Here is a 13455-nt window from a genome sequence, read left to right as displayed (position 1 = left end):
CACACTAGGTATGTGAAACAAGTCTGGGTGTGTGTGTGTGTGTCACATTTTTTTGTAAAATGCTTATGGAGTGAGCAGAAGCACACACTATGCAAGGGTCAATGGAGAGGTATACAGTTAATGCAGGTCCGGTGCTGTGATTTCACTGTACTTTGAAGTGACGGTTGGCATGTGAAAAAAAGATTATTTGTTTTGTTTTGCTTTTTTGTCAAATTTGTTTCTTTGAGACTTTAAATAGACTTTAAAAATTACATTATCTCTATGAAGATACTCCAAATGTATTATGCAAAACAATGTTGATGATGAAAAATGTGGCAAAATCGCTTCACCAATGTTTACCATGCTCGCTTGGGGGTCAACATGCAAATTGAGGTCAAAGTCCCTATAAAAACACAAGCTCCCTGTTCAGAGCAGAAGCTGTCGAGTCCAATTTTGATGGTCGTGACACCATCGGAATGCCATAACGGCACTGTGTGGGGCTTTAAGCAGTAACTTGTTTGAGGACATAATTGACCTACATGTATCGCGGCAGAATCGCATTAGAATCGCGTCAATGCAGCTTGTGAAATATTGTCCAGTTACATGATATACAACTGGACGCGGGACGCGCAAACTCTGAGACAAACAAAACTTAGTGTACAAAAACTCCATAGGGTTGTCTAAGGGGCGTGGCTAACTCGCAAACGGCGATAGGTCAATTATCTGCACAGGAATACCTTCAAGACAATATAATATGACATTATTTTTTTAAGCTAATGGTTTATTAAAGACTTCCATACGGTATTAATAAAATACAGAAAATATCTACATTTGATTGTGACCAATTTGGTATAAATCACATTAATTGAATGAATCAGTTTATTTTCAAACTATAACATGTTTAATACTGATTTGCAATGATTCATTTTTGTTTGATTTACATGTGCCTACATTTTCAAGTATTTGAAATTTTTTTTATCCAGCTCACACCATGCTTGAATTAAGAAAAATACAATCAAAAGTTAACAACTGTTACTACAGTTTACAGTCTTCCTTTTCGAGTACAAGTCCAGTTTTTGTGATCATGGAATTTTAAAACAAGTTTTATTATGCGACAGTGGTGCATGCAGTTTCCAAATTTTAACACTGTGAATGACGCACACTTGTTGTTTTTTTCTCGAAAACAAAGATGAGTATATTATGGCAAATAAAAATGTTGCAACCGGCAGGAAAATATGAGACGAACAAATTTTCCGTTATGATTATTCCTAATATTAATTAATTTATGTACAATAATATGTCTAATGAACTAACAACAAAAATAAAATAGAACATTTGCAAGAAGCACTGTACAGCTGAATAGTTTGAACTACTTCCTATTACACCGTAAATATATATTTAAATATGCAGAACAAAAAAATCATTACTAAATTACTATTAAAGTACCCAAGAAAATTGAGTTGATCAATCTACTGGAACGTATTCGTGATCTCCATTTCAACATAGTAGAAAATTGATTGGATGTTGAAGAGATGGCAGCTGTGAGAATTGTAACTCATCAAAAGTTAATCACATGTCATCCATTCTCAAGTTAACAAACAAGCTTTTCAAATCAATAGGCCTGAGACCTAATGACGTCATGCTTTGTTTATACGCGCGCTTTCCTATGTGGTACAGGGTCCCTGCTTCGTCTGGCGTCCTGACTTTGCTCCCATAGCAAAGCGCATATGTAAACAAAGCCATTATGTCATTAGGTCTCGGGTCTATCGTGAACAGGGATTTTTTTCATTGATCTTCCTGTTAAGCCCACGGCACACGATGAGCTACGTGCTGAGCAAAAAGTCATTCGTGGCCGTTTGCTCGGCACGTAACTCATCTGTGTGTGGTCAATTTTTGCTGCGTTTTCTGCCTCGCGAGGCCGGGAGGAAAATATCTGTCCTGTTTGATTTGTTTCGCCTCACAAAAAGACGTGCACAGATGTCTTGAAGACAAAGAACCACACGTATTATGAATTACTGCCTTGCATTACTACAAATTGATACCAACAACTTAGGACAAACAAATATGGCATTGTGAGTTAACTGCTTAAAAACAAATGGTGCCTTCCCATCCATCCCCACACTAAACCGCCCCACACATACTAAAAATGTTAACAGATGTACAAGCGGCAAAAATACAAACACCATATGTTGGGTAGCACTTCACATATGTGTACATGTATATACACTGTACAGGGGCAAAATTGAACTCAACATGTGGATAAGTCTTCTATCAACCATGTGTCACTCACAGGAATGCTACAAGGAAGTAACTACAAATGAGAAAAAATTCCAAGCTTTACAAGACTTTATGCAGTCAATTTTTAATGGCATATGTGTGAAGTGAAAAATGAGGAAATAGCTGATCCAAGGAAAAGTTGCACGCCTGCACTTATAGCTATCCCTAACCTTGCTGAATCCAACAAGATCCAACTATATCATTCATAAACCCGTTGGAGCCTGTTGGGTTCAGCAGGAAGTAACAGTTGGACTCTGATGGATTTGGCAGGGTAGTCCTGAGGAACCCTTAGGGGTTAGGGATATTCTCTCACAACCCTTCTTTTTTTTCAGAAGGGGCAACTCCAAACATTTTGTTTTCATATAATTGCCAAGAAGTTGGGAGTGCACTACAGCTGTGTTTTCCAAAGCTGCCCGCAAGTGAATAAAAAAAACTTGGTGTTGGCAAAACTTGCAACTCTTTCACTTGAAGTAAATGTCTCAGTGTAGAAAGTATTGAAAACCTTGAATATCGCAACTCAGCATCACAATATGGGAATAAAAAATTGTTTAAATGGAGACGGTAAACATGCTAGTTAAAAAACATGGTCTGTTTTGATCACTGGTGAGTATGCAAATATTTTTTTCCTGTTAAAAATGTACAGGTTATTGTATGTCAACACATCTTCACTCCGACATTTTCTCAAAAAGCAGTGGAAACAGGCTTGCCCTATGCGGTGCTACAAAGTGGACTTATAGACAGTCACAAATATACAATATTTTCTATGGTAAGTACAAAATATAGATATCGGCAGAAAACACTTGACTTTACCCATTCAACAACCAGATCAATTATGTACACAATCGTCATTTGAAATATAACAATTTCAAGACCAGTTATTTTACACACACAAAAAAGAGTATTGATGATTGATTTCTCTTGATTATTGTGATCACTCTTTGAGCCAAGACTAGCTTTTATTGCTAATGACTACATTAAGATTATTTTTTTTACAAATTATGCAAATTGTTATCTTAGTGAAATATGATGAAGTTCATGCGCACAATAATAACAACCAATACCACAATGTATGCAATGCTGCAATAAACATGATAGGACCCCAAGAGGTCTCAAAACGCAATAATGGAACAAAACTGGAGGTGAGAGTGTTCTGTAAATTAGATCACCTACATTGTCACTCGACACTTGTCCAATGTGCTGATGATTACTTACATGAAACACAAATACATTCACCCATACTGAAATTTGTATCCTTGTGGAGACATTTCTTTGTTCTTGTGTACTAAACTTTTGAGTTTGAAAGTACAGTTTCAAAATGCTTTTATTTTAACCAGAATTAATTTCCTTGGCTGAAATTCGGACTTAATATCCCTTTTCTAAAACTCTACCATTTGCGACGAATCAACATACCTTGGAAATTCCTAGTTTTTGAGTAAAATCCGTATATCTTTTTCGTGAAAACCTTGTGTATACGTATTCATCTATAACAATTGCCCTGTGGAGACGTATACAATCTTTTGTTCCCTATTGTGTGCATGTCTCCAGAGGGCACGGTGAATCAGATCACATATGAAAACATACCTCATGACATACCCCAGTCCATACCATGACCACACTACACTGTTGGTCTAGTGGTTTCTCACTGGTCACCATAATAACATCGAATGCTCCAGTTGACCAAGCCAATTGTTCAGCTTGTTTGTTCAATATTCATCTTTATAGCATTTTAAATTCACATTTCAAATTCACATCTTGATTTTACCTTAAATTGGCGCTAGTCTAATATAAAACAATACTATTCCTGTATTCTAAAAGATATAAACCAAAATTTGAACTTGAAAGTGAATAAACCTGCTGCTAACTTCTTACTGAAATATATAAATCAAAGAAACATTAGGCCATCAATTTTTTTTTAATATAAAATTGAAGCTCTGCATTACTTTCAAGTGGTTCTCTGATAAGAAAAACGTCCTCTGTAACAATGAATTTTAGGGTGCGTTTGATTAGCTCAACTGGGTTGACTCGGGTAAAGGTTGATGGGGTAGCCACGACAGCCAGGCTAATTGAACGCTCAAACGCGGGCCATCGTGATCCTCACGCGACGTCCGTAGCTGCAGCCGTAGAAATTGACAAAATGTCCTTTTCGGTCGGAGTCTTACTGTAGGATTTACTGCTTTTCCGTCAATCGTTAACTGTAACAATGTCGGGCTGGAATTATAGCCTCCAAAGTCGAAATGAGATAAATAACTAATTGACCTATCGCGGTAGAATCGCGTTAGAAAGAATCGCGTCAACGCAGCTTGTGAAATATTGTCCAATTGCATAATATACAAATGGACGTGGAACGTGCAAAATCTGAGACAAACAAAACATAGTGTGCAAAAACTCCATAGGGTTGTCTAAGGGGAGTGGCTAACTCGCAAACGGCGATAGGTCAATAATGTTTAGACTTCAAATAGAATGAACAGCGCATGCGTGTGACGTATCTCCACCACTGACTCTGCTCCAAGAGCAGGGTCTGTGGTGGCTGGCCTAGGTGAGCCCTGAGAATGACGTCAGAGCTAATCGAACGGCACAGGGATAACCCGAGTCGACCCAGGTGAGCTAACCCTTAACAGTGTGCAAACTTGAATATATCTTTAATTTCTACACGTAAATGTTAGAGAAATGGCTAGTAGGGGGATTGGTTAATTTGACAGGGACCACCAACCTTTCACACACACACACACGTTCAAACCGTTGTGTTGATCGAGGTCAGAATGGTCGGTTGTGCGGGTGTTGCGGCAGTCACGCTTTCTCCCCCCGGGGTGCTCTGATCTGTCTGCGGGGATGACGCGGTGCTGTTTTCAGTGCTGCTTGGGTATGCAGGGGGGCTGGGCAGCAGAGGTGGAACACCTTCAGAAAAAAAACACAGAAAAGGCATACATGTTATTATTATTTTTTTGGAGAGAGCTCTCTCACTCAAAAAAAACAGAGAGGGCAGAAAATTGTCCAGGGTTAAGTTTCAGGTTTAGGATTTATGGCTGAAGGCTCCTGGCTATTGGAGTCTATGGCATAACAACTATGCAACATTATTGCTGTCTGTGTATCAAAGACTATAAACGCCACAGCTACAGCCTTAATTTCAGGTATTGAACAGGATTCTCCAAACTGACATTGTTCATTCAGCCATGTTTTGCAACACGCTGATTGGCTACACGACTGCGATTGATTCCTGCCTGTCGGGAACACGTCGTAAAAGTTGAAATTGTTCTACTCTTGCGACTGCTGAATTTTTTTTAGCGCCGACTGATGCTGCTATCTCAATATCACAGCAGTTGCACCGAGGTCGCAAAAAATCGGCGACTAATTTGTTCTCAATGGACGCAGCACAGGCGCAGCTTGATCCTAAAAAGTCAGTCGCCAACTGTTTTGTGCTGTCACAAGGTTGACCCGAGGGCGGCTTAAGCCAAGTTTTTAAAAAATCATTTAACCCTAACGATCCCCAACCAGCCAAACTCCAACACCGGGGTTTGTTGGGATCTGGCAGGATGAGTACTGCACTAGTAAACTGACTGTGCTCTACGTGGGATTAGGCATACCAGAAATAAACAGAATCCAACTGTTTACGTGCACAGTTTACCATATGGTGTTGGGATTTGCACAAGGAGGAAGGTTCCTAGTAAATCACCTTAGGGAGTTAGGGTTAAGGTTTCAAACCTGGCACAGGTAGTCAGTGTATCCAAAGCTGAATTCAAGGTTTGAGAAATAGCCTGTCTAACAGCGTTAAGTTAATGGGTCTAGTTCCTAGACACACCTGTAATAAGTGTAGGGGTGTTGGGCTCTGAGCTAACAGAACCATCCAGTAGGGCCACCGCATCGCTATCTTGTTGAAAGACATTTCGTCTGTCCCGGTTACGGTTGACGTCCATGGATAAGGTAACCGTGGAGACATACGGCGGGGGCTGTTCGGTCGGAATGTGTTGGTCGTCTTTAACGAACCTAACGAATCGAAAAAATATACAAATAAGATCATTTTCTGTATGAAAAGTACAGTTTGACTCATGAGTTGTCATCAGTGTTTCGATTGCTGTTGCTGTTGACGAAGCTTCAGACACATGACTACATACGGTATGGTAAATTCAAGCACAAACACCACTTTTGCTGTGTTCTTGAAAATAAAAGCAATAAAAGCAAAAACATATTCGCAATACCATACTTAAGGCAAAATTAGGATGATGCAATTTTGCCAATATACAGCACTAACAAAGTGATCAAACTGGCTAATGGCATACAACTTAAAACTGTGAACCCAAAATTCCACTGGACTTTATCCCTGGTTGAAAAAAATTAACAGGATGTTTTTTATTAAAATTGTGTTCCCGGTGCTCTTAAACAAATCCAGTTTTTTTTCCTATTAATAGGTTTTTAACATGTATTTTCTTATTTCAACAGAAACCTCTTATTTTCCTTCCTTTTATTTTGGACGTCTGCAAACCTCTGAAATAGGGTTTTGTTTTGGGCACCAACAGATCCGCTTTACGAGCAGACTGGCTCCCCGTACGCACATTATCAATACTCATTGTGGGGCAGGAACCAGCCTATCCCACAAGAACGGGAATTATTGTAACCAACAATTTGAATTTGTACATGTATGGGCCAATTTTTCGGTCAATGCCTCATTCAAAGGTGAATTACTTTTTGTACTGCTAGAAAAATAGCAATTTAGAAAAGGAATCTATTTTTCGGGATGAAATACAAAAAAAAACACGGGGAATGCATCTTTAAATTGCAAAGAGATGAAGAAAATGGCAGGATTCAATGATTATAATGACTGTAAAATGAGGACCGTAAGGGAATGGGCTTTACAACTAGCACCAAAAGACAGGTTTTATCCGGACAGGTTTATTCTGAGGCCTTACGAGTATGGGGGTGGTGGTTCCCTGTAGACTGCTCCATCGATGTCATCAAGATTAGGGGGAGGAGGGGGGCCCGTCCCCGGCTCAAAGTCTGTCATGGTACCTTCCCTCATCTGCTGAGCTCCTATAATCACAAACCCAAAACACAGAAATATATAAAATCTCTCAGACAATCAGAATACAGTAATCACAACACACAAAAGCCTGGTTTTATCTATTTAGCGCGCCATGCGCACCGCACGCGCCGGCTACAACTGGATGCTTGAGAACCACTGACATGATCTCCATATAAGGAGATCCTGAGAACACGTACCACGCATGCAATGCATAGCATTGAAGTGGCCTGAACATGAAGTAAAATGGAAGAACAAAATCGTTGGCAGTTTTCCCACTTTTTGAGTAGTTATAAAGGTGATGTCTTTAACAGGTTAGGGGCCTGGTCATCGATAATATAACCCTTGCATTCAGCTTGGGTCATTATCAGCAGCCAAGCCCTAACCATTTTTAAACCAAACGAATAATGACCGCTCCATCACACCATTATCCCCTTACTACAACCAAACTATGAGCAATCAGGGGGAGTCAGGTTGGCGTAGCGGTACTTTCCCCGCCTTCCACCACTGGTTTGAATCTCGCCTGGGCCAATATGTGGATTGGGTTTTCAGTCCCTGCCTGATTCCGTGGGTTTTCCCCAGAATATTCTTCTGGGCTTTTCCTCCCACCTCTAAAACTGTATTTCTTCTCATTGTCTTCTCTCTACAGGTTTCTTCAGGCTTGCGAGCTACAGTGCCTAGGGCGCTTTTGAGGAATCCTTGGTTTCATTACCAGAAATGATTAATAATAATAATAATAATAATAATAATAATAAATCTGGTTGACCCAAACGTTAGGAACCACTTTAGGGTTTTAGCTTGGTTCCATCTAATTCATGTCATTTTCGAGCGCTGTACTTACGGTATCGCAGGTAGGCCATTCTCTTTTGCCTCATGCGGTACAGCATGAACAGCATCATACCCAGGAGAATAAAAGATGTCAGCATGGTCAAAACCCAGCGCATGTTGTCCGACACGTTCGCTAAGGAATGGAACAGATAAGAAAAGAAACATAATCAAACACCCATTTCAGACTAACACGACAGAGTTATGCAGAAAATAATTCTGACGATTTGAACTAGGTACATGAAATGAATAGTGCATAAAGCGACTACTTTGAAAACCATACGTTTCTTTACTTGGAAGGGCTTCAGCGTGATCTTGTGGGGTGCTGTGGTCCAATGGTTACGGTGTTCGACTCGTGTGCCGTGGTACATGGGTTTGAATCCTGACCGTGGGAACATGGTGCTTGTGCTCTTGAGCAAGGCACTGTATCATTATTGCTTTGTTCTTCGGATGGGACGTAAAGCCGCAGGTCCCGTGTGTTGTGTAATGCACGTTAAAGAACCCAGTAACACTTATCGCTAAGAGAAGGGGTTTGCCGCGGTGTTTCTGGCAGTGGCTGCAATATGCGCCGCAGCACCTTGTAAACCCTCATAAGGTACTACATAATGGGTCTCATATTTCTCATTAACTTCATTTTCGCTGTCTTTAATAATAGACATAATTTCCAGCGCCTTGAGTACCTAATTGTTGGTAGATACGTGCGCTATGGGCTCCGTGCACAAGTACCCCATCAACGGCCAGAAAAGGAGAGTTGGGGTGATCCATCCACCACATATCTTGAATGTATCCAAAGTTATTGGAGGCGGGGCTAAATCTTGGAGACCATCGCAAGTTGAATTCAAACATATTCGCACGCCGACGACGCCTGACGCTCACGCGAAGACGCGGTGGCTATAATTTGCACATTCAGGAAATCGTGCGTACTTCGCGCGCAAACCAGTACAGTGCACGGAGCTCTCAAAAGAGGTAAAAACGCGCCCTCTTTTGTTGGCGCACGGAGCCTCCGGTATTATTACTACATGGAAATCAAACACAATCTTACAGCCTTTGTCGTCTCCGTCCCCACCGTCTGTGCAGATGTACTGACAGCACTCCTCAGGATCGGGACGGTACAGCTCACAGTGTGGCTTAGCGCACATGGTGGTCATGCACATCCCCGGCCGGCCCTCCACGCAGCGGCAGCGGGTACAGGCGTCGTGGCCTGGGGGGATGTAGTGCTCATCTTCCCTGACCGTGTTGCCCTTGCGGTCAAAGCAGACCAGTTCAGCATCTGTTGGGAGGAAAAGGTACGAGAGAAACCTCAAAGTATGAGAAAACAGACGGAAAAAAAAAGTATGGAATGAGTTTTGACCGAACCCAACAAAGCAAATTGGAAGTCTCTGGACCTTCTTTTTAGGACTTATACATGAATATTAATTAGTGGAAAGGTCCTGAATGATAATTTTGTTAAAGGGGCCTTGAAGCAACCCAATCTAGCTGATGGATTGTAAAGGAACTGAAGCAACCCTATCTAGCAACCTAATGGAACATTCTCTGAATTCTGACTTCCAAGGGACATTCCAAAGGACATCAAGTCCCATGTAAAGAAACAGTGCCTAGGCTTTACCTTCCTCATTCCTGCAACAAATCCTTCAAAACCTCCTGATGGAGTGTAAAGGATCTGGGCAACATGCTGGGAGGGTAATTGTTCTTTTAATCAACTCACCTTCTGAACACAGGAATCCTGATTGTTCCGTGCAGGACTGGAGCCTGAGCTCCCACGGATCCGTCTCTAACTTTGCAGGGGCGCTCTGCAGTGTCATGACCACGCACAACTTGTCCTCCATCCCCTCGTCCAACATGGGGGCTTCCAAACCGATCCAGCTCAGGTCAACTTCGCTGCCGGACAGGTCCACCATCTTCCAATCGCTGGAGTTTGTCAGCAGATCATCCACGCGCCGCATCTCGTACCCGAGCCACCATGTCTTGCCGGCCTGGCCCACGAGGGCGGTGATGGCCAGGTAACGGAGCTGGCGCAGGGAGACCGTAGCCAGACTGCCTCTGCCCGGGGTGGAGCTGCAGTAGTCCATGGCACTCTGCTGGACGAACGCCGAGGAGAAGAACCGGAAACAGGTCTGGGTGGGGTCATAGAGGGTCCAGTCATCTTGGCACACCGCACCTGTTGATGTGAGGGTAAAAGAGTCCGAGAGCCAAGATGATACATTGGACCTTTTTGGTTGGGTTGCAAGCAGAGTCTATCAATAATTTACCAATAGTCCACCACAAGTACATGAAATCCAGTCTCAGGTCAAGTCACAAGCTAATCAAATGAACAATGACAAAGGCATTCCTTTGTTACTGTTCATCTCCTGTTACTTGTGACTGGACTAGTGATGGACTTGTGATGCACTCCACTACTTGTATGGGTTTTAATTAGTAGCTTACGGACCTAATCAAAGCTCCTATGCAAACATACATTCTGTGCCAAGTAGTCCTTTCAGAGTCAAAATCAAACAAGTGACTGTTTCCAACAGTTAAGATTTCCCAGCTTACATAAAGCAGGATTGAGTGGCTGGGACTACTTAAGGAACTTGATACAGCTATGCTTTGACTCCGGGTGAGTGATAAAACAGCTGTGACCACAACTTGCGTGCTTTTCCGTTGACCCAGTTTGACTAGTCACAGTGCTTGCTTGACATATGATCTGACTGCTGGTGACTAGCCTTTGATAAAAGTATAGCAGGGGAAGTGGAAGTGAATTTTGACTGTCTAAATAGCAGGAACGTTAATGAGGTCTTATTCTGCACACGTACAGTGTGGTAAGATGGTAATTCCCTGCTAAGCATGAACATGTACAACTGTTTTGCCTTAGTGTTGTTCTTACTGATGGCGCAAACATTTGGAGATATTATCTACGTAGGACCTAAGTTTCAAAAGTATCAGTTCATATCTGTGAACAAGGTTTAGGCACCTTACATGTATGTTAACCTTAACACCCTAATCATTTTTTATTTGCTAGTAACTTACCAGAATCCTTTAAAATGTATTATTATGAGCAATAACTTTCAAGGGCATCAATTGCAAACTAAAGAAAAAGCGGCTGGGCTCTGCCTTCCTCAATTTTGCAGAATCTTCCAAAACCTCTGGAATTAGAAGGAGCTTGGAAGTTTAGGATTATTTTTTTTGAAATTTTGTCCAATTACATGATATACTTGGACGCGGAACGTGCAAAATCTGAGACAAACAAAACTTAATGTGCAAAAACTCCATATGGTTGTCTAAGGGGCGTGGCTAACTCGCAAACGGCGATAGGTCAATACCCAGACTGGATGTCCAAAAGTGCACTAATTTACAAAAATCCTGAATAAAATAATAGTGAATAGATTCACCTGCGTAAGGCACATCCCAGCTGTCCAGGTCTGGGTCAGGAACCGCGGTCCGGTTTGCTGAGCTGCTGGGTTGATCCGGTAGAGCATCCGTTGCAAGGATAACTGTTAACAAAATGATCAGTATGAAATAAAATAAATGTGCAGGTTTCCTTCATGTACTTCCATTACTTAAAACTCACAGAACATTGTGAAGTACCATTTTGTATTTTTGGCAGTTTTGTAGTCAACAAAGTCGTGTCTGTCAGAGATCCTCACTCGAAAGTCCATCACAAATCACTCAGTCCCAAGTCAAGTCACAAGCTATCCCAATAAACTGTGATTTAAAGCTACAGTCCATCATTTGCAGCTACATGTATCCAAAAAGAAACTGACTTATTGTTGAAAAACATACTTGGTTGAAAGATAGTAAGGAGACTAAACTCCCTGTGAAATTATTCTTTCTGGCATGCTGTCATTTTGAAGAAATCAACAAAAGAAGGCCTTTCCAACGATGCATATAAAGACGCATCGTTGGAAATTTCCGTTAGTAGTTTGTAGTTTTATTCGGCGAAGCGAGCGCAAGCGTTGACACGATGCACACACGCGCACGGTTGCTATAATTCGTCGGATCAGTGCGTGACATTGTGTAGCTGCAATCGGCTCAGTGAGAATGTAATCCTCCAGCAATCACTGTCAATATGTTGAGGCAGAGCCAGTGACATCCTGGAGTAGTGCTGAGGATTTCAAGTATAATCTAGGACTAAATTTATGCACGGCTGTGTTTAAACAACACAAGGTCTGGCCCAAGACCTTGACACAGTGCATCGTCCAATTTTGGAGGATTTGGGAAGGTTAGGGTTAAGTTAAACCTTATTCCCTGCATGTTTTTTTTTTTTTTTTTTGCTGAGCCAGCCTAGTGAGTGGTGACTGACAGTGTGACTAAGCGACAGAGTCCTAATGCTGACTTTCGGTTCTAGCTGAATAGGAGCAATTCACAATACGGTGCTTCCCCAACGTTTATCCAAAAAAAGTCTATTTCCAGCTCGTTCACCTTCTTTGTAGTTTTAAGTTCACCTTCTTTGTAGTTTTAAGTACTTTTGGCCTAGAACTTAAGTTTAACATGTGTAGGCCCACTATAAAATCTTAATTAAAGAAAAAAAATTAAGAGTAGGCCTATAGGCCTACATGTACATGTAAATCTTTTCAAGTAATACTAGTACCGGAAAGTACAGGAAAACACCCGAAAACACAGGAAAACACCAGAGATCAACAGGAAAACACAGAAAATCAACAAAATAACACAAGAAAACACCAGAAAACACCGGAAAAACAAGCAGACAACTACCGTAAAAACACAGGACATGCCAGACACCAACGCAAATCAATATGGAAATCAACCCCTTCTTCCCTTTTTGGCGAAAATTTCTTCCCTCCCCAACGCTGTCATGGCTGTGTTTTCCAGTCGTTTTCCTGTTGTTTTGTTTTCCGGTAGGCCTAGGTCCCTATTGATTGTGGTTGTATTCGGGTGTTTTCCACATGTGAGCAATCATGGCATTGGCAATGTCATTGTCAATGAACATTCATCTGTTCATAACAAACAAATAGGCCCTACTAAAAAGTAAAATCAATGCCGCTCTGTTCACCTGGACTGACTGGGTTAAATCAGAAACATGACAAATGACAGAATTGGCTGTACTACCGACATGACCGACGCCACACTAGCATGACTAGTGGGGCTAGGGCTAGGCTACAGTTTATACACAAATGTCAACACGATCAAGAGATAACGACCATGACGACATTTCCGTGAACACCAGCAAGATGAAATTTTTTTTACCTTGCAAAATGTAACATATGTAGAGCCGACACGCAAACGGTTTCATCTTTAACAGATTCTACTTTCTTTCATCTGGACAATATATGCTACTTTTCTGTTAAAAAGCTGACGCAAACCATTCATTTGATCGCGAATACATTTGCTTCCTCATTCCTCTCAAAATAGTTTACGAATGAACG

At 41.4% G+C, this 13455-nt stretch overlaps 1 protein-coding gene across 1 annotated transcript; it reads right to left on the bottom strand.

Moving 5' to 3' along the window:
- Positions 1 to 4176: 4176 nt before the first annotated feature.
- LOC119728106 (integral membrane protein DGCR2/IDD-like) lies at positions 4177 to 13322 on the bottom strand. Its single transcript, XM_038200182.1, has 8 exons — positions 13277 to 13322; positions 11461 to 11562; positions 9798 to 10250; positions 9135 to 9362; positions 8109 to 8228; positions 7158 to 7278; positions 6053 to 6237; positions 4177 to 5151 (listed from the first exon to the last, which is right to left on the bottom strand). Exons 1-8 carry the CDS (start codon positions 13320 to 13322, stop codon positions 4988 to 4990), a joined length of 1419 nt encoding a protein of 472 aa, XP_038056110.1. The 3' UTR covers positions 4177 to 4987.
- Positions 13323 to 13455: the final 133 nt, after the last annotated feature.

This window comes from Patiria miniata, unplaced genomic scaffold (assembly GCF_015706575.1).
Source record: "Patiria miniata isolate m_02_andy unplaced genomic scaffold, ASM1570657v1 HiC_scaffold_1, whole genome shotgun sequence".
Lineage (NCBI taxonomy): Eukaryota > Metazoa > Echinodermata > Asteroidea > Valvatida > Asterinidae > Patiria > Patiria miniata.
The sequence above is the reverse complement of the archived record's forward strand: the minus strand, read 5'-3'. Positions and strand labels throughout refer to the sequence as shown.